The sequence below is a fragment of the Epinephelus lanceolatus genome, chromosome 23 (assembly GCF_041903045.1).
Source record: "Epinephelus lanceolatus isolate andai-2023 chromosome 23, ASM4190304v1, whole genome shotgun sequence".
Taxonomy (NCBI): Eukaryota; Metazoa; Chordata; class Actinopteri; order Perciformes; family Serranidae; genus Epinephelus; species Epinephelus lanceolatus.
In genome coordinates this window covers 14847693-14875543 of record NC_135756.1, presented here as the reverse complement: position 1 = coordinate 14875543, position 27851 = coordinate 14847693, and the positions used below count along the sequence as shown (strand labels likewise).

At 41.3% G+C, this 27851-nt stretch overlaps 1 protein-coding gene across 2 annotated transcripts; it reads right to left on the bottom strand.

Annotated features, from left to right (window-relative positions):
• Positions 1-742: 742 nt before the first annotated feature.
• slc6a1l (solute carrier family 6 member 1, like) lies at positions 743-26559 on the bottom strand. 2 transcript variants are annotated; one of them, XM_078165491.1, is made up of 16 exons: positions 25917-26559; positions 23342-23396; positions 22614-23022; positions 17490-17621; positions 16634-16734; positions 14391-14500; positions 14147-14279; positions 11322-11456; positions 11137-11240; positions 10926-11050; positions 9428-9540; positions 8216-8347; positions 7726-7828; positions 7311-7411; positions 3964-4131; positions 743-2605 (listed from the first exon to the last, which is right to left on the bottom strand). In XM_078165491.1, the coding sequence occupies exons 3-16, from the start codon at positions 22852-22854 to the stop codon at positions 2510-2512; spliced, it is 1794 nt and encodes a 597-aa protein (XP_078021617.1). In that variant the 5' UTR covers positions 22855-23022; positions 23342-23396; positions 25917-26559; the 3' UTR covers positions 743-2509. The 2 variants fall into 2 exon arrangements, with proteins under 2 accessions (XP_078021617.1, XP_033470899.1); XM_033615008.2 differs by lacking the exon at positions 23342-23396.
• Between the last annotated feature and the right edge of the window lie 1292 nt (positions 26560-27851).

Sequence of the window (27851 nt, the reverse complement as noted above, 5' to 3'; positions counted from 1 at the left end):
TGAGGACCCGAATGCAGAACAGCAGGCAGTTAGGTGGTTTTTAACAAAATGCAAGCTTTAATGTGGCTGGTAAAACACCTCCAAAACAGGCTGGCATAACTCCAAGTACGAAAGAAAGAGGAACCAAAACTAAGAGGCCGTTTACACGTCGCCGGCTATTTTCATAAACGGACATTTCACCATCTCCGTTTTCAAAAAGATTTTCTTTTACACTTACCCGTGTATATATACACAAGAGCATGCCAAACCTGTAGGTGGCAGTGTAACGAGAGGCTCAAGCCTTCCATGTATCCATTGTCACCATAGCAACATAGGTCGCACTTTTGACACAGGCGCAAGTTCCGTTGCATACTGTGACGTCGGCTGCCTATAACTCCGTTTATCTCCGTTTATCTCAGTTTACATGCAAACGTGCAACCGGAGTTTTCCAAAATCTCCACTCTGGCCGGAGTTTTTAGAAAGACTCGTTTTCAGAGGAGAAATCTCCGTTTGCGTGTAAACGAAGGGCACAAACGAAGGAAGATGTCTCCATTTATCAAAATCACCGTGTACGTGTAAACGGCCTCTACACTGAGAACAAACCAGGATGGCATGAAGAATAAAGGGATGAACATGAGAGATCAACACAGGCAGGGGAAAAAAGACCATGAATACAGACAAACTGACAAAGGCAAAGACACATATACACAGAGAACTAATCACAAGAACGAGACACAGCTGGAGTGGGCGGACACAGGCAATAGGAGGGAAACACAGGGATTGATTGACAATGAAGACAACAAGGGTGTGGTAGGTAACACAAGGTTGGAGCAAACAAGACTGATAGAAGACAGGTGTGCAGGGATCACTCTGGAACAGGGAAGGACTAACGAGACTGATGCAAAGCAGGAGTGTATGAAAACAGGTGGGAAACAAAGGAAAAGTAGGAAGTAAGACGAGGCATGATACATGAGGAGAGTTCCAATCCAAGAAGGCCCTACCATGGATCTAGGGTACCAGAATGTCCCACAAATGCTCTATCTGATTGGGATCTGGGGAATTTGGAGGCCAAGTCAATGCCTTGAGCTCTCTGTCACATTCCTTGAGCCATTCCTGATCAGTTGCTATGGTGCAACATGGTACATTTTCCTGCTGGGGGCCACTGCCACTGGGAAGTACCATTGTCATTAGGGGGAACACTTGTTTTGGAGTGGTGTTTGGGTGGATGGAGCATGTAAAGTGGTATCCATATGAATGCCAGGACCCGAGATATCCCAGCAGAAGATTGCATTTTAACAAGATGATCAATATAATTACATTCAGCCAGTGGTTTTATAACCCCTGTGAGTAAAAAAAACTTACTCCTGCTTTTGAGACAAGCTGACATCAGCTCATGATGGTACACTGCCTTAAAACTAACCCCGCTAGGTGGAAATTTTATCTACCTAGCTAACACTTGCTGGGAGTTGGTTACATAGTTAGAAATAAAGTTGTGTTTAAGACAACAAGACAGTTGTTAAGATGATATATAGTTGGATTTGGTGACTTACATAGACAGCTCAGTAATCAAAAAACAAGTAGGAAAGAAAGAACATGCTACATGCTAACATCAGGGCAACCTTTTAACAGTGCAGGGACTAAAGTGTTAAACAAATGACTGGAGTTACTATGTGATGTTTGTCTTGTTTTTGTTTATTGTCATGTAGAGGTGGAGTAAAGTCCAGGCCAATCCATCACATACGCCATTTGACATATTGCCTAAACTGACAAAACAGAATGTTTTATTGTACTTTATTTTAAATGAATCGCCTCTTTAAAAAAAAAAAAAATACATAACATAGTGACACAATTATATTTACAATTTCCTAATATTTTAATCAAACAAGCCTCCATGAAGGCTAATACTTGAGATTATACAACATCATTTAAGAGGTGTTAACTGAGAATTGGCCTGTACAACTTTCATCACAATAAAGTCACAAATATTTTCTTAATTTTTACATTTTTGCAGAATCAGCAAAGATGACATATATAAGCGGCCCACATATTTATTGCTGGACGAAAACATCACAGTGGCTGGTTGGTTGGGTCTTTAAGCTACCACAAGCAAATAGACAGTTTCCAACTAGAATCAAGTTTTACCAGATTTTTTAAACGCGTCTGTACAACAACATTCAAGACATTTATGGTAAGCTCACAGACAACGACAGTGATTTTGTTGAGTAGTAGAGACAATGTCCAAATGGGAAGATTTACAGTCATACATTAATGATGTATATACAAGGGTTCAATGTTGATCGACAGTGTAGCATTCAATTTGCGGTAAGGGCTCGGCCTTTTACTGCACAAGGGAATCTATCCTCTAAATTTATCAAAAGAGCGTCATTGTCTTCTTATCCTGATTTTCACACAATTTTAAATGAAAGGAAACATAGTAAAATGCTGTACAAGTCTCCATCTTAAAAATTGTCAAATTTTTGACTACAAGTCCTGGCAGACAGAGGAATTACTTCAACCTGAACAATCCTGGCTAGACAGAAGCATCGCCCACGCTCCCTGTGTGTGTAAATTCTTCATGCCCCGATGGCTTTTCATCCTCCCGGGAAGTTGTCATCTTTCGCCAACGCTGGTCAAGTAAAGACAGTCACATCAGTCTCACATTGGTGTTAAATGCTAAATGGTTTTTCTTGAAGGTGAGTCTAGATGAGGTAAGTTAGGTGGACCAAAATGTACAAATTAATAGTCTTAAAAGTGAACAAAATAAGCTTTTAGCTGGACTGCTTGTCCTTAACCCAAGGAAAAGCAGAGTAAACTTAATGTCTGGAACAAGACACTGAAAATTTAAAAAGGTCAAACACTAAAATAAACCGCAACATGCTGTATTCACCTTCAAAACATATGCTCCTGAGAAAGTTGTTGTCCCAGGGCTATCATACAAAACTTTTTTCATCCAAAGAACCCTTTCTGGAGGAAGGAGTTCTTCAAGGATTGTTGAAAGCATGGGTGTTAAAAGATCCTCACCCTCGAATATTCAAATGTTTACCCATGTTTCAAACATACTTGAAATCCTCTTTATCAGTTATTGTTACTTGTGTTCAACCATAGATATTTTTACCATCATTTCATGCCACCCAGTACCACATGATCTGTGAAATTCCAGGGCTGCTGGGTGTACTTCCCTTGGTCCAAGGCCAGGGGTTGGCAACCATTCCTATCAAAAGAGCCATTTTTACCCCTCCCCTAGGCTAACCTGTTAGACTAAAACCATGGTGAAGTCAGTATGGCTGTTCCATACATGTATAATGGGCTGGTCTCTGTCCTATAAGCTCCGCAGGAGCTGCTGCTGACCGATGGCAGCTTCTGTGGACAGAAATGCTGAATGCACGTCAGAGTCAGTGTTGATTTAAAACTACTGTCTCCCTGGTGACAGTGGTAACACTACCAATCATATTGCTCGACAAAACAGTGTTGAGCGACACTCTTCAAAAGTGTCATGCACCCAAGCAGAAATTAGGCTTTTGAAGGTAGAAAGGTTCTGAATACAACCTCCAGAGAAGGCTCTGGGTTGAACTATCTCACCATAGAAGGGTTCTCTGTAAAACCTCTCATAAGGGGTTCTGGGCATATCCTTTCACAGATGGTTATAGGTATAACCCCTTATGATGGGGTTATGGTAGAACCCAAGGTACAAGCCAAAGAAACCTTTATGAATCTAGTTCAGACCTTTATTTCTAAGAGTGTACCTTAAACCAGGATAATGATGTTGGCACTGAGCCAGACTCACTTTTGCTACTCTTTCCTGCAGTCTAAATACCTCCTGCATTCCTGCATTGTACTTCTCTGCTATCATCTGTACCTTTTATTTAGTTTACTTCTGGTTTCCCCCAGTTTGTACCAGTTCCACACAGCAGTACCTTATGTAACTCCTTAACTGTAGGGACAATAAAAATATAGAAAACAGTGAGATATATTAAAGTTTTGTACCTGTTTGATGCTGCCCTTGGTGATGCAAAACATGTAGATGATATATCCTGGGATCAGTATCATGGAAGACAAAGCCATGAACCAGCCAATCACTTGACCCCACAGCGGGTACACATACTTTCCCAAGGTCAGAGGGGTCATCTCAATGGCACTGAAGGTAAACACCCCCTGCAATATACAATTATGTTATTTCATCTGTGTAATCTTTGGTGTCCGTGGTGTCTAAATGAGTCTACAGTCATGCTAGTGGCAGCCAGCAGGTATGTTCCCACAGTCCTGTGTCCCCTAGTTCTGTGCTCTCCAAGGATTATATGTTCCCAGGGTCCTATAATCCCCTGCTATAGCACACATGGGAGCCTGAAAAAGATGTACCCCAGCTCTATTTTCACATAATATGACACGGGTAGGATTAGAGGGCTAAAATTATGACTCTGAGATGAAATTGTGTGGGCACAGCTCTTTGATTACACTTGCTCTTTATGTTAGGAGATATATGGAAACTATCATAAGAATTAATGAAATGAAACTAACAACTAACCAATTAAGGAATAAAAGAAAGAAGGGTAACTATGGGTTAGAAAAGAGGCGTGGGTGTGGTTTATTTCCCATTTCTCAACAGTTTAAGATTAGGAAAGTGGTAAAAGGTCAGGTTGTAATTATTGGTTATTACCACGGCATAACAGGTTACGGTTAGAAAAAATGATCTGCAAAGGAGGTCCAAAATCTTCACATGCAACCTTAGACATCAATTTTAATCTTACATTTTGATCTCTTGATGGTTCCTCACCTGATACATCTTATTTATTGATATGAAGAGTAAATCAAAGGTATTTCAGGGGACAGAGAGTGACAAGAAAGTGCCATGAACCCAATAGAAGGGTTAATGTGTGTTAAATAGATTGCTGAACGGGGACCCTGGGAACATAGGACCTTGGCAACGTAGGACCCTGGTAACAGGACCTTAGGACCTAAGGATCCTGGAAATATAGACCCTTGGGAACTTAGGACCCTGGGAAAGTCGAACCCTAGGAACATAAGGCCTTGGGAACATAGAAACTTAGGACCCTGGGAAAGTCAAACCCTAGGAACATAAGGCCTTGGGAACATAGAAACTTAGGACCCTGGGAAGGTCGAACCCTAGGAACATAGGGCCTTGGGAACATAGAAACTTAGGACCCTGGGAAAGTCGAACCCTAGGAACATAAGGCCTTGGGAACATAGAAACTTAGGACCGTGGGAAAGTCAAACCCTAGGAACATAGGGCCTTGGGAACATAGAAACTTAGGACCGTGGGAAAGTCGAACCCTAGGAACATAGGACCTTGGCAACATAGGGCCCTGGTAACATAGGACCTCAGGAACTAAGGATCCTGGAAATATAGGCCCTTGGGAACTTAGGACCCTGGGAAAGTCGAATCCTAGGAACATAAGGCCTTGGAAACATAGAAACTTAGGACCCTGGGAATGGAGGGTCTTGAGAACTAAGGATACTGTGAACATATGACCTTGGGAACTTAGGACCCTGGGAAAGTTGAACCCTAGGAACATAGAGCCTTGGGAACATAGAAACTTAGGACCGTGGGAAAGTCGAACCCTAGGAACATAGGACCTTGGCAACGTAGGACCCTGGTAACAGGACCTTAGGAACTAAGGATCCTGGAAATATAGGCCCTTGGGAACTTAGGACCCTAGGAAAGTCGAACCCTAGGAACATAAGGCCTTGGGAACATAGAAACTTAGGACCGTGGGAAAGTCGAACCCTAGGAACATAGGACCTTGGCAACGTAGGACCCTGGTAACAGGACCTTAGGAACTAAGGATCCTGGAAATATAGGCCCTTGGGAACTTAGGACCCTAGGAAAGTCGAACCCTAGGAACATAAGGCCTTGGGAACATAGAAACTTAGGACCGTGGGAAAGTCGAACCCTAGGAACATAGGACCTTGGCAATGTAGGACCCTGGTAACAGGACCTTAGGAACTAAGGATCCTGGAAATATAGGCCCTTGGGAACTTAGGACCCTGGGAAAGTCGAACCCTAGGAACATAAGGCCTTGGGAACATAGAAACTTAGGACCCTGGGAAAGTCGAACCCTAGGAACATAGAACCTTGGCAATGTAGGGCCCTGGTAACATAGGACCTCAGGAACTAAGGATCCTGGAAATATAGGCCCTTGGGAACTTAGAACCCTGGAAAAGTCGAACCCTAGGAACATAGGGCCTTGGGAACATAGAAACTTAGGACCCTGGGAATGGAGGGTCTTGAGAACTAAGGATACTGTGAACATATGACCTTGGGAACTTAGACCCTGGGAAAGTAGAACCCTAGGAACATATAACCTTGGCAACGTAGGGCCCTGGTAACATAGGACCTCAGGAACTAAGGATCCTGGAAATATAGGCCCTTGGGAACTTAGGACCCTGTCGAACCCTGGCAACATAGAAACTTAGGATCCTGGAAATATAGGCCCTTGGGAACTTAGGACCCTGTCGAACCCTGGCAACATAGAAACTTAGGATCCTGGTAACTGAGGGTCTTGAGAACTAAGGATACTGTGAACATATGACCATGGGACCCTGGGAACACTGGGTCTTAAGAACTTGGGACCTTGGGAACTTAGGACTCAGGGAACAGAGGAGCTTAGGAATATAGGAGCCTGGGAAAGTAGAACCCTGGGAACATAGATACGCTACCACTAGCAGCTGATGATGAGATTGTACACACACAGAGGGGCTTTGAGATAAATGCTAATGTCAGCATGCTAACATGCTCACAATAACAATGCTATTGTGCTAATGTAATCTTAGTTTAGTGTATGCATCAGCTAACAGCTCACAGTTGCTAATTAGCACGAAACACAAAGCACAGCTGGGTTTTTTGGTATTGGCTTTTCCATACTGGGCAATTTAGAATTTTAACCTGATGATAGGGATATAAATGTGCGTACCAAATTTTTGGGTTGTGGGAGAGATATTTCAGTCTTGGCCAAAGTGGTAGTGAAAAACTTTTCAATCAAATGGAGCCAAGTTTTAACCATACGTCAAAGCTGTACTTGTTCATTTTGGCAGAAGAGACTTTATTTTCCATTTATATAGTGTCCTTTAACATTACACTTCCTTTACCACCACAGAAGATAAAAGCACTGCCGTAATTTCCCTGAGGACCTGAGAGTAGAGTACAAATCACCACATGGCAGGGGAAACCAATTCAGCAATGTCATCAATTCTCTACCTATTGACACCTGCTGCAGCTTGACAGTTTTCCATGAGGGAAAAGGAAGCATATGTTAGAGTTTGACTTTGAAAAATGCACATTACTTGGGTTAAATCGATAATCATTCCCAGCATACCAGGCAAATCAGCGGAGTGAAGAACATCCAGCAGAGCTTCCACCAGCCACATGGCCTATAGCCAATCATGTCCTCAATGTTCTTATAAAACCTTTCAGCTCCTGTGGCATAAAGGGAAGAGGACAAAGAGGAAGTATGTGTGTGTTAATGTGAAGATAATAAGTACAAGAACAAAGCCTCATGGGGTGAAAGAGAGGGAAAGCTGATTGGACGGAGAGTCTTATCACAGAAAGTGGAGCAGATAGATGTAATTTCCTGTTGGACAGCTACAGTGTGTATAGGAAATCGACATGCTTGATTCACTCGGTGACTTGGCACAATAAAGTCCTTTCTGTTCAGCTCTGTCTCAGCTGTGGTTACATTTGATTTCACTCCACAGTGTTTGCTTTGGACTGCATAAAAATAGATGTCCTACCATAAAACCAGGATATGGAAACAGTTTCGAAGAAGACGAGGAAGAGGAGACACATCCCACTGGCGGAGTAGTAATCAAACAACTTGAACACGTACAGGCCACCCTGGGAGATTTAAGCGCACACACACACACACACACACACACACACACACACACACACATATCTGCTTTAAAGGCTGAATATTAATATCCCTCTCTTTATTGAATAAAAAATGCATGATGAATGTACACCGCAGGTTGTTGTGAGATCGTTTTGTCATTATGTATAATGCAGGAGGGGGCTGTTTTCCCTAGTGTCAGAAAAATGTTCACTACAGTGTGTGTATTGGGTTTTAAGACACCTGCTGTCTTATAATACTTAGCTAAACATTCACACACTCTGCAGTACAAGTTAGCAGCCGTGATTTAATACTGGACCAAACCATTTTTCATACTGAAGAGTCAACATGGACTAAAGGCAATCAATACACACAGATGTACGCAGCTATACCTGTGTGATGTTGGAGAAGCCAATGATGAAGGAGATGAAACAGACAATGAGGATGAAGATCTTCTTCCTCTTCCTCAGCTGTAGGGGATATTCGTCCATCAGAGCTGTGATGAAGCCTTCCACTGTGCAGAACTAAGACATGACATTGTTAAAAGGCATGCCGCCTATATTATCCACAATACAATACAACTGGCAGTTCAGTTAGAGATTCAGGTATGTTATGCTAGTATACTTGCTTCTGTACAACACTTGCTCCTGCTTGTTCCCTCATGAAAATAAACTATAGTATAACTAAAGTTTACTGTAAGAATTGTATAGTGTCCTGTGATGAGTTTGTAGTGTTCTACAGTATTTTTCACCAGCTATGGTATTACTATAGTTTTTCTCTGGACAAGCAGGGATCTCCAGGGGAAGTCAAACAATGTTCATCTGCACACACTGCGATGACACAGAGCTAATTGAATATCAGCAAAGTTTCCCTGCTTCTCTTCACTGGTTCCTGTACAGCAGGGTCAGCCTTTGTTTCACTGTTATAATCATTAAAAAGCAAAAGCAGCATGTGTATACATTCAGTAGGCTATATCTTCAGTAGCTAGCTAGCTAACCCTACACTTTTCAGGGTCTGATTTTGGTTTTGGAACAGGGAAGAAATGTATATCTTTTTCCAAACTCTCCAGGTAACGAGTATCATTAATACACGACGTGCCCCAGGCACAACATTTAGCTCCGAATCCACACAACCAGCCTGAAAATGAAGGAAATCTGAAACGACTGCATTAGAGTCAATGGAGCACAGCTGTGTTGTTGTCGGACCCTGGTCTGAGCCGGCCCGATGCTACGTTATGATTGGCCAGTCTGTGTCTGGGGGCGGGACTTAGCAATGTATTTTCTGAGCACACTGTAGAACATTCCTGTAATAACACTATAGTGTTATAGCGAATGTATAGAATTACAGTATTGTTTTTAATAGTAATACTATAGTGTATCCTTCGTATTTCTATAGTAAATATTTACCTGGGTTACCCTGGGTTGAGAGTGGTGATACATCAACACTATAGAAATACTGTGCTATAGTATGACTATAATTTCACTGTAGGACAACCATAGCTAACTCAGTGGTGTTATTATAATAACTGTCTATCGTACGTAGTGGTACGTTGTGGTATTTCTAAAGTAATGGCATAGACTTCTTAGTAAGTGTGTTGTTTGTACCTGACTGTCCAGGCCCAGCATCATGAGCATGGAGAAGAAGAGGATGGCCCACAGAGATGACATGGGCAGCTGGGTGACGGCCTGAGGATACGCTAAAAATGCCAGACCTGGACCTAAATGTCACACAGAGGACACAACATTAGAATTACAAATGATTTATATAATAACATTGTTCCTCTGAAATTCATAAGCATGGACATATGTAGAAAACACAAGAAGCCTGACACAAACAGCACCATGCTTTTTACTTTGTTGGTTTGGATATTGGTGGGTTTTTATTTGTTAAAGTACTGCAAGGATGGGAAAAGATTACTATAATTATATGCCTTTAAAAGGGTATGGAATAATTTGTAGTATTATCATCAAGACAGAAGAGGACAAAAAATGTGGTGATTCGAAGTGCATCAATACTTTTAATTTGTAAAACTGAAAACTTTGTTTAAATTGTTTGTTTTGTATTTGTTTGAGGTTATAATCCTCGAGATTTTCATTAAAATCAAATCCTTTTATTAAATGCTAGTGCTTGCATTTTTTTCAACAATTGCCATTCAGTGTATTGATATTTTGTAACTGCCTCCAAGAAAAAGATTGTAAGTCCTTTGCTGTACACCATGGAAATCTCCCATGGTGTCTCCCTCATGGAGGAACGTTCTGTAATATTTGGGTAAATGGTTAGAAATGCAAACTGCCCAGATAGCCAAAGCTGTGTCTCCTTAGGGACTAAACTGTAATGCTGCAGTTAAGTAAATTTGCATCTTGAGTATCAACAACTTGCTCAAAGACCCAGTTGATTCTAAGTTGCTGGAAAGATGCTCAAACTCCATACATCCATTTTTAACCGCTTATCTGAAGCAGGGTCATGGAGGCAGCAGGCTGAGCAAAATATTTCAGACATCCCTCTACCCAAGGTGTTCCCAGGCCAGATGAGATATGTAATCCATCCTTCTGGGTCTACCCCGAGCCTCCTACCAGCTGGATGTACCCGCAACACCTCTAAAAGGAGGCATCCTGATCAGATGAACCACCTCAACTGACCCCTTTCGACACGAAGGAGCAGCAGCTCTCCTCCGAGCTCCCTCCAGATGTCCAAGCTCCTTACCCTATCCCTAAGGCTGAGCCCAGCCACCCTTCTGAGAAAACTCATTTGAGGCACTTGTATGCGCAATCTCATTCTTTCGGACATTACCCAGAGCTCATGACTCACAGCTCATGAGCTATGGGTACGATCAAACTCCTACACTGAAAATGTGTAGGGAACAATTGATGGGGATTGTTGCATGTGAAAAGATGTTGGGATGATTGAAGTGGAAAAATGACATGATTAAGAAACAATGGTAATGCTTTAGTGGGTACATTCCCAGAGAGCAACCTGACCTAGACAAGCATCTGATGTTTGTTTGTTTTTGTCATTGGGTATTGATTTATAAAATTAAATAAAACTCTGAATTAAAGTCCTGTGTTGTTTTGCACTGCCAGTAAAGTCAAAACAGTGCTGTACCTGATGCTGCCAACTCCTGGACAGGTTTCTTGGTGATATAGGACATGAAGCCTACAATGGAGAAGATGACAAAGCCAGCAAACATGCTGGTGCAGGAGTTGATGCAGCACACTATGATGGAGTCCCTGAAGAGAAAGCAACACAATTAAAAGTTGAAATGATAAAACTTATGATATCAGCTATCAGGATGAATACAGCTGAATGTTCCTACTTGTATACATCATTGTGGTACGTGTTGTAGCTCCCCAGTGCAATGAGCGAGCCCAGGCCCAGCCCGTAGGAAAAGAAGATCTGAGTTGCTGCATCCAGCCACACCTGTCAGAGACACGTACGTGCTCACATTCACGCCTGCTCGTCTATAAACATGTTTGCGTGATCCAATTGTGTGCAAACTACCTCAGACCGAGTGAGCTTATTGAAGTCTGGAGTGATGTAGAAGCGGATGCCATCTATGGCTCCAGGCAGAGTGACGCCACGGAAGAACAGGATGAACAGCATGACGTAGGGGTAGGTGGCTGAGAAATACACCACCTGAGAGAAAGAGAAAGACAGAACGACTTCTTTTCAGGTATTCAAATTAACATTGATTATTCCTTCAAAGCCAAAAATCCATATTTGAATTATACAGAACTAAAAGTGTAAGAAAGTCTGTGTTGAGTTGGGGTTTGGATTTAGTTTTAAAGTTAATCACAAGTGTAAACACCTCTAAGTATTTTTGTCTTTAATAATTAAAAGTCAACAGGAGATGCAAAATCCCTTGTTTTCACAGTACACAGAGTATAAAAATTCTCATCTACTAAAGTATTTCCATAGCTTCTTTTTGCCAAAGACGTTGCTGGAGCCTGTAGCATAATCATTATGCTTAATTGGTAATGTCCGTCAAGGCCGGGGCCTTGGGGGAATTAATTTTTCTCACTGCACTCAGATGCCACACATTAAAATCCAATTATCCACTGGCAGTGAATGTGTAAATGTGTTCTGCTCACATATATCGCTTGGACTTGCTGTAATTTAAAAATCCCAGGCAGGAGGCAGAGTAATATTTTTTTTTCTTTTTTCTAACTCCTGCTATCACCTCTAAATCATCCTGCAGTTTGGGATTAAATTATTCATTTTGAAACCATTTGTGAAACACTGAGAGGGAGATGAGAAGTGGACAGCAGAATGAGAGCACATGTAAACAATCTGTCAACATCTGAGAGGAATAAATAAACACTAAAACATATCTTTGTCAAATAAAAAATATTAATTCAAATAGGTTTTGGTTGTTGTTTGACTTTGTGGAGCTGGCACCAGGCGTCAATGTGACATCAGAAAGACATTGGACTCTAATGTTGGACAGATGTTAATCGGCACCCTATTTAAACTGCTCTGACCTGCCTACTGTTGCTGCTTCCTCTGCAAGCTGCTTTGCAACCTGCCTCCACCCCAGCTCCTCCTTTTCATGCTGTGTCTGACTTATTAAGGTCATTTCTGTTTGTCATTGATGCTGCTCTGTTCTGTTCCAGGGGGGTCTTTGCTGCTGCTCTCCCTGCCTTAGGCTTTCCATGTAGGCGCATGGAAGGGCAGGGATGTGTGCTCTCTCCGCCTTAGACTTTCCACATAGGCACATGGAAGAGGCTTTCTGCATAGGACTGAGGAAGGGCAGAGGCCCCAGAACAGAGCCATACTGCCAAATATAATACTGCAAACGGAAATAAAGTTTTCTTTGACTAAAATGTTCCTGACTGAAGTGACGTTAGAATTTCACGTTGTGTGAATGTTATCTTTATGACGATTTGCAGAGGTTGGGTTTTGTTCTCCGCACCTCAAGACTAAATGTCAGTATTCTACGATAAACTAATGTTGGCATTAGACGTCCTGACACTGAATGTGGTCACCCAACATCACAATTTAAATTCAACCAAAAATCATGTCTAGTGACTTCAACTGGGTGGCATCCACTTCCGCGTTTTGAACTCATAATGTGACACTGTAAAAACAGGAAATCAGGAGAGAGGACAAGACTTAAATGGATTTATTTCTGAATTTTGGGATCAATGGATGAATCCCCTGTTTTGTACTATTTTCTAGGATCAATCAATCACCCGAGCAATAATGAAAACTATCCAACTAAGCTGTGAACTCATGTGATGTCAGTGTGTTTTTTTATTAACACACTGACAATCAAAAAATGGAAAACAAAGCAGACAGGGCAGTAACCACTGACGTGTAAACTGTCAAACTGGGCTGTATTTTCTGTCCTGAATGACAAAACATGCCCACTAAAAGCTAATTACTTGTGTCAGCTTTGGACAAATGGACCAAAAGACTGACAAACAAACCTCCACTAACTAACTACTCGTCAATGAAACAACAAGGCTGATGGGAATGTCATTAGCTCTGCAGTTACTGGACAGATTTAACAGATGATGGCGATCGATGACAAGGTTAAGGGGTTGAATTTATTACCATTTGTCCTGAGGGCAACATGAATGTTTGTACCAAATTTCATGGCAATCCATCCAATAGACGAAGTAACATTACTCACACAGATGTGATGCCGGTAGGGCTGGGGTTGGCATGGGTTACCATGATTCTGTGTCTCCAACCTGCAAGGAGGCTCTCAGGGAGTGGCGTGGCAATTGCAGCTCAGTGCATCCAAAAAGATATTCCCCTGGGTGCTCTCAGTGTCATCTCTAACATCTTTTCAAACTAATTGTCTATGGAGCAGCTCCAGACTTTATACCCTATGACACTGCAAATTTGAGTTTAAGCACTCTAGTTTTTGGATTTGGGGGAGAGTTGTCTATGTTTACTAATATTTTTGGACGTAGACCACAGGAATAACATGCATGAATTTTGAAAATGGGCATAGTTCCTTTTTAATATTTGAATTTTTTTTTTATTAGCAAAATAAAAAAACACAACTAGTACGACTTAGTTCCCTTTAGGCTAGGCTTCATCAGCTGGGCACCACCATTTTTTTGTATCTTAATTCATGCTCATGTTTTCTCTGAATCATTTTTTCTCTTTGATCGGCTCCACCAACCAAGAATGGACTCTGCTAATAGCAACATCAGCTCTACCTCCTAAGCCACACTGTGTCCTGTCTGCATGATTAAAACTTGGTAAATACAAATTAAAAGAAGGCAGCTCAGATAAGTAGACCGCGGCCAGAGAGGGTACTGTAAGTTTAAAGAGTGAAAGAAGAAAGGTAAAACTGAAACACTGAGTCTGACCTTCCCTGTCCACTCCACACCTTTCCAGATTGAGAAATAGACGAGGACCCAGGCTAGCGCCAGGGTGCCCACTAAAGGCCAGCGAACCTCTCCTGGCTCCTCCAGACCACTAGACAACTGGTGCATGTTGCGCCTACAGGAACACATAAACACACACTGAATTCAGACACTGATAGGAGCTTCCAGAAATAGCTTCAACATATTCTCGCACACAAACACTCATACTGTATGACAGGAATCTTACTCCCAGAACTCGGTGACAGCACTGGTCAGGTTGGTGGTGTCCGTCAGACTGTAGTTGCAAAAACACTTATCGGTGTTCCAGGGGTTATCACAGCTTTGCCATGGCAGCTCCTGCACACGAAACACATGCATGAAAAAGATTAGATATTTCAATGATGTATCTCTCTGACTCTCTGCAGTCTCCCGTTTTAATGATCCAACCAGATAAAAACACTGAACAGTATATTTTAATCCCCGCTTCTCATTCCCCAATTTTTCCCACCAAAGAAAACCTCACCCACAATGTCTGTGCAGTCTTTAAATTTCCTCCTCCGGGCTGCTTTGAGCTGAGTGCTCATGCAGAGAAATACAAAAGCAGAGTGGGGAACAGCCGAGACAGAGACAGACAGGCACTGTGGAGGTGATAAACATGACCCAAGTATTTCTTCTTGATGTACATTAGGCGGTGAGAGGCTGGCAGTAATCAGGGGGAATTTTGTTCATGCCTGTCATCTGTTTGACACTGAAGCTGCAGAATGTTTTTATACGTAATTGCTGGTCCACGTGGGGGCAGCAGAAACAAGCTGTAAACACAACACTGACATGTCAGTAGGCCTTTATATACATCCAGCAACGTTCGCATTCATGTTTGTATTCACTTAATGAATGTCAGTCCCATATTTAGTCTCCCTTTAGCTCTATTTCAGTCTCCCCCAACTACTTTAAATATTTGGCTCTCTGGCTGCTAAATGCTGAGCAATTTTTCACCAGCTAGTTGTTATTTCCAGCCGCTGTGTGATGCTGGGCGGGTCGTGTACTGTGACTTTATGACAATGACTTGCTGCTGGAAACAGTGCTGATGAGAGCCATGGAAGTCAACCAAAACAGGAAAATTGCAGGCCAGAAAACCAAAACACAAAATGCTTTACAGCTTTAATTTGACCCATAGAAATAAAACGAGTAGAAAGGACATGGAATCATTTGTCCTGGTAACTGGATGCGTACAAAAGCTAATAACTATTATGGCGACAACACATGTCAAAGTGTGTCTGATTACTAGTTTGATAGCTCTGGCCTAGTTATATTCCTGTTGTCCTTAAAAATACAATCATACACCAAAACAAGTTTCTCTCTTTCTCCGAACTAAGACTAAATGTTCATTTAATTGACCTTTCCCTAAGCCCCGCCCCTTTGTGATGGATCCAACAAGCTGTCAGAGTAAGCATGGAGCCCACACTGTAACTAACTGCACTCCCTGAAGAAATAGCATCACATTTTTATGGAAAAATGAAAGAGTGATTCCAGAGAGAAGCAGACAGAGGGGTCTACAGTCTGTGTTTGAAGGATATATCCAGGATGTCAAACTGACTCAGCAGCAACAACAGGTTAAAAAGACAAAGATAGTTAGAAGCTAAAGCCGAACTATCTGCTACAGATCACAGTGTAAAAGTGAATCACCACATCACTGCTGATCGCCACAGAAGACAATTAATATAAAGGGAAACTCTGCTGATATTGAACCAGCTGTGTGGCATCGCAGTGTGTGCAGATGAACGGTGTTTGGGAAGTCAAACAACATTCTTCTGCACACACTGTAATGACACACAGCTGGTTCAATATCAGCAAAGTTTCCCTGCTTCTCTTCACTGGTTCCTGTACAGCAGGGTCTGTCGTTTTTCACTGTTACAATCATTAAAAAGCAAAAGCAGCATGTGTATACATTCAGTAGGCTATATCTTCAGTAGCTAGCTAGCTAACCCTACACTTTTCAGGGTCTGATTTTGGTTTTGGAACAGGGAAGAAACTTATATCTTTTTCCAACCTCGCCAGGTAACAAGTATCATTAATACACAACGTGCCCCAGGCACAACATTTAGCTCCAAATCCACACAACCAGTCTGAAAATAAAGGAAATCTGAAACGACTGCATTAGAGTCAATGGAGCACAGCTGTGTTGTTGTCAGACCCTGGTCTGAGCCGGCCCGATGCTACGTTATGATTGGCCAGTCTGCGTCTGGGGGCGGGACTTAGTGAAGGGTCAGTTATTTTTATTATCAGTGAATCTGAAAAATGTCAGAAAATAGTAACAAATTCCCAAACAGTGTTCAATTTACTATCATATTTACAACTTGTAGTTTGAAACAAAATTGTTGCAGGTGAATTTGCAATTGCTCTACTTTTAATAATAATTTCAACTGTAAATACTTAAAATATACAAGTTTTTAATTTAAGGTTTGCTCTGTGATGATTGATTATGCAACGTACCGAACCAAAGGAGTTGAATAAGTAGTAGAGAGCCCAGGCGATGATGATAATGTAGTAGATGTTGAGCCAGAAGGACAGAACCACTGCAGCTAAACCAACACCTGGAGGCAGAAGAGGCACAGACGTCAGCAATGTTACAGTACAGTGTGTTACAGGTCAGCTACATGCTAACATGTAAAGTGTAGGATAATGTGTGAGGGCCAAACTACAGCAGAGCAGATTTCTCATCCCAGAGAAAAAAAAACAAACGGCGTGACTCAGCGTGTTAGTCATAGTCTTCATCATCCTCATCATTGTTATTTTTCTATTTCTAATGTTTACTTGCCCTTGGCTTTGAGTATCAGTTGGCACAGCAGCACGCTCACTATCACTGTTGCTGTCTGTGCTGGCAGGAGATAAAATGTGCTTCACTCCAGCTCTTTGAGCTTGAAGGCAAAGGAATAATTGCTACCACCAAGAACTGGCTGCAAGATCCTTAAATTTAAAAAAAAAAAAAAAAGTTGTTAAAAAAGTTCCTCTGTGTTTCTGCACGTCTTCGACAGCTTCGTGCCCTTGTTGTTTTTGTAACAAGTGCAGCAGCACGGGGAAAGAGCATGATGTCAAGTGAAAATACTGTGCAAAAAAAGTCAAGTGGAGTAAAGAGTGTTTTGGAAAAGAGGCCATTCAAGAGGGTCGGTCACCAAAACAGAGTCAGTGCTAATAAATCAAATCTTAAGTGCATCTCCATGGTGACATATTGTCCTGTTAGGATGCTCAGAATGCTTATCTACAACCACTGAGGACGATCATGTGAGCAGCTCAAATGTTATGTGTAAATCTAAACTATATAACAACCTGATTTATATCCACATCTTACCTTTCATCATAGGAATGAGCTTCCACACCCCAAGCCCTCCCACTGAGGTGAACTGTCCCAGAGACGTCTCCAGGAAGAAGAGAGGAATCCCAGCAAACACCAGGGTCATAAAGTACGGGATCAGAAAGGCTCCTGATAGATCACAAAGGAGATAACAAAAAATGTTTGGTAAGATCATGTTCTCAGCAGGGGTGTGGGCTCAAGTCACATGACTTGGACTTAAGTCAGATTTGAGTCACAAATTTGGTGACTATGGTGGTGGTGGTTTGGTGATTATGACTTGTTAGGGATTAGTCAAAATTTTGGACTTGAGTGCACAGACCTGATACTTAATTATGACTTGCAAAACAATGACTTGGTCCCACCTCTGGTACATAGTAATACGAAGGACTTTAAGTAAAGTCCCAAGTCCTAAACTTTGAGATTAGGGCTTGGGACTTGACTTGGGACTTGCCTGCCTTGACTTGGGACTTGAGTGCAAAGACTTGAGACTCACATGTAGCTTGCAAACAACAACTCGGTCCAACCTCTTGTACATAGTAATTAGAAGGACTTTTAGTCAAGTCCCAAGTCCTAAACTGAAAACTTAGGACATGGGACTTGACTTGGGACTTGCCTGCCTTGACTTGGGACTTGAGTGCAAAGACTTGAGACTCACATGTAGCTTGCAAACAATGACTTGGTCCCACATCTGGTACATATATTTGGAATGAATTAAATACATTTAAAGATTGCTAGAGTGCAGACAGATGGTTTTCAGCTATCAGCAGTATCATAAACATATTAGAGTAATACCCATAATGCATTTCATCATAATGATATAACTTAGACTGAGATAATGAAAACATTATAATAAAAACCAGACTGTGTGAAACCTAAACATTCAGTTTAAACAAATTAAGCTTCCTTTTCTTTAATTTGGACGGAGATATAAATGAAATATTGCCGTAATATTGTGATAAGAATGACATATTCCTTTCTTTAATTTGTTAAACCAGCTCCTGCCTGAAGATCTATTTTATTATTATTATATTATTATGATTTTATGAGAAACGCCAGAAGACAGTCTTGTTTAAAATATGCATGCAGACGGCAGACATCTTCCAGAGAACATACAGAAAAGTTACAGAAACTTTTACAGCTGATTAAAAAAGTTTCAGTAAATGTTAATGTGCTGCTGAGGACCTGGTTCTTATAAACTGTATTCTTAAAGGGCAACGTCTGTCAGATAACCTACGAGACACGTTCATCCATTAGTTTTATGATTAAGTGAATAACCATTGATCAGCACTTCTTAACAAGTCAATTAAAAGTGAATTGGCCTCGGGCTAGTGAGAGAGGCATATGATCAAGTCCTAATTGAGATGTGATAGATGCACTGGAGGGGGAGACAGCTGAGGAGGAAGAGGAGAAGCTGGGAGATTTAATTTATGAGTATGGCGTTAAACGGTTTGGGGTTTGTGAGAGCAGGTCAAGAGGGGAAGACTTGCATTCTGTTCCACCCAGGCGACTGCGGAAAGCATTATAGTACTTCAAAAAACCAGACGTAGACGAGGGGCCGGTGGGGGAATATTTTCAGGACGTTCAGATATGTATCATCACTGCAGAGTTTACAGCGTGAAGCAGTTCAAGATAGGCATCGTGGCACAGAGCGTGATTTCACAGTTAGTTTTTACCATGGCAGTGGTTATCAACAGGGCATCTAGGACTGTCGTAGGGGGCGAGAGGCTTTAGGGGGGCAATGCTTACCACCCAGAAAGGTGTTCATGGATGAGATGACAATTGTCACCACCACAGCACCATGTCAGCTGAGTACTAAGGGTGCTTTTTGTCACTTTGTGTGTCTTTGTGGTCATTTTGAGTCTCTTCCCCGTTGGTACACGTTAATTTGACATTTGATATTTTGCAAGTGAAGGCCAGGGGTCCCTCTGACAGGCCCCTCTTGGGCCCTTGAACCTTTGCCCAGCAGGCCTGTTCAGTAATCAATCTGTGCGCAAGAGAGACATGGTTCAAGAGGCGAAGGGTGGGGGGCCCACAGAGACTGCTTATGCAAAGGGCCCGGAATTTGGTGTTAAGCCCCTGTGTTCCCAGTGTCCTACAGTATGTCCTCCAGTGTAATAATCTAACTCACATTAAAATATATGATTAAAATTGAGTAATGCGGAATTTATATTTCTGCATTGAACTGATGCCGTTGTATGATGTGCACCTCGGTGGTTTGATCCACCCCATCCCTCCCACCTTTCCCCGACTCGGGCTCTGAGCGCTCTATCTGCACCGATCTGCACAGAGCAATGCGCTGCCTTCCAGAGTGGCTGATATAGTAGTAGTGGTCTAAGTACCTGGCTTAAACCAGGATATGTGGCACATTTCTTAACTTCTACCACTCAATACCAACACATTATTATCATTACCAGTCCTCATTTTTGCTGCATTTAATCGTAGGTCACTGTTTATGTTGTTAGGTAGGAGTTAGCTGACATTTTTTCTAGCTAGGAAACATTACAGGTGGTCAGTACCACTGTCCTCTGTTTGAATTGGAATGAGAGAAGCTAGCTGTTGTGTCATGTGCATGTGTTAATATTAAAGCCATAGGCTTAGGATTGGGTAGGGATGGTAGGGACACATACCTACCAATATTCAGCCCCTTCTGTATTGTCCCTACCAATATAAACACTGGCTGTCGGCGTCCGCTCAATATGGTACACAAAGGGTTAACAATCGTTGGTGTCTACCATACATCCCGCCTCTAACCTTGTATTGCTCATCGATTGGCTCTACCGTTATTTTGGTAATGTGTGATTGGTCCTCCCCAGCTCCACAGCGGAGCGCCGAGTATGAACGGTGAGTCGGTTGGTTCAGTAAATAAGCTAAACAAACACCTGTTGATGTTAGGCTAACTGAATGGCATTCCTTGGCAACTCTTTGCTAGATAATGAGATGCTAACGAGCTAATACTAGCTGAGCTAAGTTTGGCAACTATTAGATCAACATTATATGCCAGAGAACATGAAATTCCACTTCACATGCTCCATCAGCAATCATAGATGTCATGCAGTGATGACACAGTTCACATTAATGTTTGTAGTAAGATGACATGATATAAACAGTCTGAATAAATAAAGTGTAAACACTATAAATAATAGCTCCTTCAGTTACAGTCTTCAGCATCCATGGTGTGTGAAGGAGAGACTTAGGAGAATAGAGCTCCACTGCTCCCAGTAAAAACACCCAGTAAGAACACTGAGTCATATTTATGTAATAGATATTGGGTGTAAGTGGAACGTTTTGCACACAGTTGTATTACAAGGATTTTGGAGCATTTACATTTTTGTTGATTTATTTTATTTATGTTTAACATGATGAAGCTGACTAACTTGTGTTTACATTATGGCTGTTCTTTACCCTATACATTCAGATGTTGTTTAATGAATTACACAACTGTAAAACATACAGTATGTTTTCCTCAGGCTACAACAGTCAAAATCTATGACTGTTGCATCTCAGATTGTCCCACTGTTCACATCTTGCATCAATATATTTTTTGTCAGACGACAAGTAGAAAGACTGGAGGAGATGGAGGAGGAGAGGCAGGAAGAGAGACAGACGGAAATGTGAAAATCAAACCTACGCCCTTGATTAAAGCCAAGGTGCTACTGACTAGCTAACTGACTGGATGCCCATTAACATTATAACTCCCATTGTGTGTATTTATTATTTGTAGTTTTCAAGCACTTTTCTTTTTTGAAGTGTATTTTTATTTATGTATTTGTATTATATAATACAGACAAGAAGGAAAAAGGCAGAGACAAACATTGAAAAAGTCAATTACTGTTAATGTGTTAATGTTACATGTTGTGCATTGCATTTCAAATAAAAGTCCAAAAAATACGTCCAAGGTCCATTTTTGGTATTTTTGGTACTCACTGTAGGGGGCTGGTTTACTCCAGAAACATACATACTGTTTATGTGTACGCTGAGGAGCTGCTGTATCAAAATGAGTTATCCTCCCCCAGAAATTAGGGTTACGATATGTTTCTTTTATGATTACAATCCATTCCTCTTTTGCTGTGGCTCAGCATTTAAATAACCTTTATCAGATTTGATGGTTTAGTCACAGACTTTCCCAAAAAGTGTTGTGCTTTTCTTTCACAAATGTGGGAATGAAATTGAGTTAAAATGTACAAAACAGTAAAATTTATCTTGCCTGGCTGGGCAGCACCCCTAAACCTCTGATCCTAGAATCGCCCCTGGAGCAGAGGAAATCTGCGCTAGTCGCTAGGCTAATTTATACAATGTAAAATGCCATAGGCTTGTGCTAATAACATTAGCATGTTGTATTCGTTTAGAAAACCTATTTAATTTTAAACAGTTGTTTTGTCTGTGAACTTTGTGAGCTGAAATGGAGCCAAATTTTGTAACGTTACCTTTGTTAAATGTTGCTGTTGTCCCTGGCTTCATATGAGTAGAGGAAAAGATTGTTAGCCACTAGGCTAATTTATACAATGTAAAATGTAATAGGCTTGTGCTAATAACATTAGCATGTTGTATTTGTGGGGAAAATGTGTCCAGATAAAGACAAGTGTTTGTCTGTGAATGCTGCAAGTTTTAGTGAAGCTGATTTGTGTACTTGTGTTTGAAACTGTTGCTATTAAGCCATGTTTAATCAACTAAACTTTCCAGCGCTTCACAGAATCCTCCACCGCCGACACAGTACTGCACAAGTATAAATGCTCACAATGGCGTAGGCGACATGCATAGGCTATGGCATAGGGTCCGCTGCACATCTATAAATCCCACTTAAGAGTGCATGTGAAGGTTTTGATTTCTCCTTTCCAGGTGATTTTTTCTTACCTTAACTTAGGAAATATTCAGTTGTCCTTGACATCTCACCTTAATCTTACCTTTGACCTCTTTCCTAACATTAACCTGTTTAGAAATGGGAATTAAACCAAATCCTAGATTTTTTTGCTGATGCTAAATTTGCCTGTTTCTTATCCCTTATTTGTTAGTTGTTATTTTTTCCAATTACTTCACTCTTGTAGTGGTTTTCTAACATCTGTATTTATAACTACAGTGGCTTTGCAGGCCTTTTGGTCCTATCAGTCTCACGACAGCACTTACCTCCGCCATTCTTGCCACACAGATAAGGAAACCTCCAGACATTTCCCAGGCCGATGGCGTATCCCACACATGATAGCAGAAAGTCAAACTTTCCCTTCCAGCTTCCCCTGTCAGGCAGCTCTTTTTCGTTCTTCTTGTCATCTGCAGGGGGCGCCACAGGATCCAGCTCCTCAAAGGGTACTGCTTGTTTGACCTCTGTTGGGGAGTTTAAGTCCACTGTACTCTGCCCGGTCTTCCCCATGGTGGGACCACTACAGACCGGTGGGGTCAGTAAGTCACTCGGTCCTCACGGCCTGTAATAGTGATGAATTAGAGTCTCTGTTCCTGTCCGGCTGAGCCTCACGTGCTGAATTTGATTCTTGGCTCAACAGATTGAGGACAATGTGTGGACACTGAATGTGTAAAACAGCTGTGAAAAGAGGGAGAACTGTTTTTGCAAAGGCGTTATACCAATTATATATGGACAACAGTGTTACAGTAGAAGGGAATACTACTTCAATTTACTGATGTCGAGGCATTTTTATGGTCTTTTACAGCCCCTTTATTAACTTGGGCAACAATGTATAATTACACACATTAAAGGTTCTGATTAAAGGTGGTCTATGCCAACTCAAGCCACAAAAATAACACATAGCAAGCACCACTGGCCTGATATAAGTAGGTAGGTGGCACAATCCAGGTCATCCTGGAGAACACTAGACTGTGCATCTTAATCATTACTGACACACCTCCTACTTTCCTTTCTCTCCAGTCCACCACAGTAAAGTTCCTGGTGAGTCACCACTATACCAAAAGAAAGGAAAAACCATGATGAAAATACCCAGCCTGGTGGCCAGAGGAAAATGTTGGCATTGTTAAGTTTCTGCAAACCACGAATATGTTACATTTACACATTTCATAGGCCTCAAGTCACTGATTTTCCAGCTATGATTGTGGCTTGAAAAGCAATTGTTTTCTTAGCAAGATATCACTGATTTTTGAGCTACGATTGTGGCTTAAAAAGCAGTTTTTTTTAACCTAGATATCGCTGTTTTTCCAGCTGGGATTGTGGTCTGAAAAGAGGCTATTTTTTACCAAGATATTGCTACTTTTGCAGACAGGATTGTGGCCTGAAAAGCAGTTGTTTTCTTAGCAAGATATCACTGCTTTGCCAGCTGTGATTGTGGCTTGAAAAGCAGTTGTTTTTTACCTAGATATTGCTGTTTTTCCAGCTGGGATTGTGGCCTGAAAAGTGGTTGTTTTTTGCTAAGATATCACTGATTTTCCAGCTACGATTGTGGCTTGAAAAGCAGTTGTTTTTTACCTAGATATTGCTGTTTTTCCAGCTGGGATTGTGGCCTGAAAAGTGGTTGTTTTTTGCTAAGATATCACTGATTTTCCAGCTACGATTGTGGCTTGAAAAGCAGTTGTTTTTTACCTAGATATTGCTGTTTTTCCAGCTGGGATTGTGGCCTGAAAAGTGGTTGTTTTTTGCTAAGATATCACTGCTTTGCCAGCTGCGATTGTGGCTTGAAAAGCAGTTGTTTTTTTACCATGATATCACTGCTTTTCTAGCCGTGATTGTGGCCTGAAACATGGTTGTTTTTTTCATGATATCACTGCTTTTCTAGCCGTGAACGTGGCCGGAAACATGGTTGTTTTTTACCAAGACATTGCTGCTTTTCCAGCGGGGATTGTGGCCTGATGGGTGGTTGTTTTTACCAAGATATCACAGCTAGAAAAGCAGCAATATCTTGGCAAAAACAACTGCTTTTCTGGCCACAATCCCAGCTGGAAACACAGTGATTGTAGCCTGAAACTTGTGGGGAGCGTCACCTGAAAAGCGACTGTTTTTTACTGAGATATTGCTGCTTTTTGTGCTGAGATTGTGGCCTGAAAGGGATTGTTTTTTTAACCAAGATATCACTGATTTTCAAGCCAGGATTGAGGCCTGAAAAGCGTTTCTCTCTTTTTTTTTTTTGGGATATCACTGCTTTTCCAACCAAGACTGTGACCCCAAAACCAGGTATTTTGAGCCAAAACATGATCTTTGTGGTTTTGTGCCTAAACCTAACCACCTAACATTTTTCTTCTGGCAATTCAGTTAAAATACCACAAAGGTTCTACTATGTGCTGTCCACAAAAGCAGGATTCAAAGTTTATACTGCTCACACACGAGTGGGCGTTGTCTGCTGAGTCAAGTTTTTATTAAAAGTTATTAAGCTGTTCATTGCCTATGGAATAATCCCTCATCTCGTGTCTGGATGACATCACATGGTGAGCAAGTTCATTTGGAGGAAGCTGATCATGATTACAAATATTGATTGACCCAGAAATTGTCCTAATCACTATATGCCTTTGCTTGAGAACCGTTTGGTGATACATTTCCTGAAAGAACGAAGATCAAGGAAATTTCGCTGCTCATTTTCGCCCACAGATGAGCTGCGAAACAGCAGGATCCCGCTGAGCGTTTCATTGTGTTACTCTCCTGCATACTTAATCATAAACCATGTTAGACTGATTCAAAAAGCCTGCTGTGCTTAATTTTATGTGTGTTTTTCTGCCTGACTCATTGTGTTCACTGTTTATTTCAAAGTATTCAAATGTATATTCATGTCTAATTGCAATTTCTCATGATTAAAAAGCCTCTGCATCATTTAACAGATGCATCTTTTATGCCTTATAACCTTTGATGATGTTGATGAAAAGACGCATTGGCAAAGTACTGTATATACACAGTGGACACAGATGATTCAAAACACAAAGAAAGTGCAATGTACTGGAAAGTCTGATAAATTTGAAACAGTGACTGTGATGTTTACTATAATCAACATTGCTCAAAAATATTCCCTCCCGCTGTGGAATGAGTTAATGTCCCACGCTGTGTTAAAAGTAATCAACTTCAATCGGGTGTAACTCTGTGAAAATGATCGAAAATGTACTTTCATATAGTTGTCTAGGTGAATTTGCTTCAAAAGCAAACCAATAATACCAAACACATCCCAGATTCCCTTTGAGGATGTCATCCATTTCAATTCAAAGTAAACCCTGCTGTTTTTTTGATAGCAGAGACTCATAAGATGCCATTTTTTATTATGCCTTTCAGTAGCAGAAAAGTTTTGTCTCTTTCAGCAATTACTTCCAACGAGTTCCCTCCAGTTATTAAACTCATATTGATTAATATATTTATTTTCATGGTCTGCAGCAGTCTATTGAGCCAAAAGCATTATTGTGAACCCTGCAATATGTGGACTCAGACAGCTTATTTTATGACAAACAGTTTTAAAGTAGAGGACGCAGGAGGGGGAATGAGATGAATCCTACCTGAGAGAAGTCCTCCGTCAGGTCATCAGCTTCAGTTCTCGACACCGGCACCACAAAAGTCCAGAAACTTAACATCCAAAGGCAAAAATATCATCTTTGAGTCAACCGTGAAGAGCTTCCAGGCCCAAGGGAAGCTGCGAAGTATCTGCAGCCCGAAAAGTCGTTTTTGATTTTGCAACTCTTTCCTGTATACTGTATATCGGAGGGCCTGTGGCTCTTCCTGCAGCTGCTATCGAGTGCTTGATAATAAAGTTCGACCTGTGTGTTTGCTTTGATTACTGCTCAGTTCTGACTGGTGAGGCCCCGAGGCCATGGGGGGATATGTCAATCGCCCAGCTCTGGTGGGGAACTCTAGCAGTGTGTGTTTGTGCTTTGTGTGTATGTGTCTGTTGCGATAGCTGGGGTCAGCTCTTGCCAGCGCCGTTACCATGGTATTTCCCAACAGAGAAGGGCCTGATTAGTGAAAGAGCTCGTGGAGTTTTGGAAAATGAAACGAGCGATGGCTGCTGGCAGAGACCCTCGAAATGTATGACCACAAATGCGGTCATACCAGTATCAGACTCTGCAATCAGCACATAAAGTGACCTAATATTCATCCTCAGTGTCCTCACTCAAGTAATTGGATGTGCAAATGATCCTAATTTCTCTTGAAACTTTAAATACAATCAATATTTTTGCATGTGTCTGGCAGTGATGGTTATATATATATATATATATATATATATATATATATATATATATATATATATATATATATATATATATATATATATATATATATGACTGCACCAATGCCCTATTCCGCTCCATCTGGACGTGCATCTTCAGTCATATAGCAATCCCTTCTGCCAGGTTCTACAAACAGTCACCAAATGGACCATTGTTCCCAGCATGTGATGCTCACAAACACACACACATATACACAGACAGAGAGGAGGGAAATTAAAAGATTGTGATCCAGAGAGCCGGCTGCCGTGTGCCACTCTACTATCTGAACTATCTGCCATGTTATGCCTCTGAAACGGCCACCTCATTTCAATAGACTTGCAATTAGGAGCCAAATAGTCCCAGCTGGTGCCTCTAAGCAAGACTTTGCTTATTTTGCTTAACTGTTGCTGAACAGTGGCCACTGTGGCCACAAATGGCACATTAAAATCTCAAGATTAAGCCAGTAGAGGAAACAACGAGGAGGAAACAGCAAATGAGGTATGGCGGGTTTCACTTATTATTATAAAACCACTGCAATATTAAACAAGCAGAGACAAGTCATGAAGGCTGACTCAATAATCTCAATTACAAAGGAATATCTAGTGCTAAGTTTAGCATTAGCCACCATAGCATTTAGGTGTTATGATCAGTTTGTCATTAGTCAGTTATTTTAGTCCATGTCATGTTTTGGCTTTAAATATCCAGTTTGGTCACAACAGACACAGCTAATACCTGGTTTGGTAGCAATGAAAATGCCTGGAAATGTTCCAGCCTTTGGTTACAAAATACCCATTCTGGTGGCAATAAACACAGCTTGAAATGCCCCAAGCTCTCATTTAAAAGTCACAATAACAATGCCTGGATATGTCCCAGTCCCTCATTAAAAAATACCCAGTTTGGTCATGATGAAAACACTTGAAAATGTCCCGACCTCTTGTTGAAAAATACTTAGTTTGGTTGTGATAAAAATGGCTGGAAATGCCCTGACCTGTCGTTAAAAAATACGCAGTTTAGTTGCAAAAAACATGGCTGGAAATGTTCCGACCTCTTGTCAAAAAATACCTGGTTTGCTCACTATAAGCACGGCTAGAAATGTCCAAAAATGTCTCAAAAATTCCCAGATTGGTAGTGACAACAACGGCTGAAAATGTCCCAACATTTCTTAAAAAAAAAAAAAAAATATCCAGTTTGGTTACCGTAAAGGCAACTGGAAAAATCCAGACCACT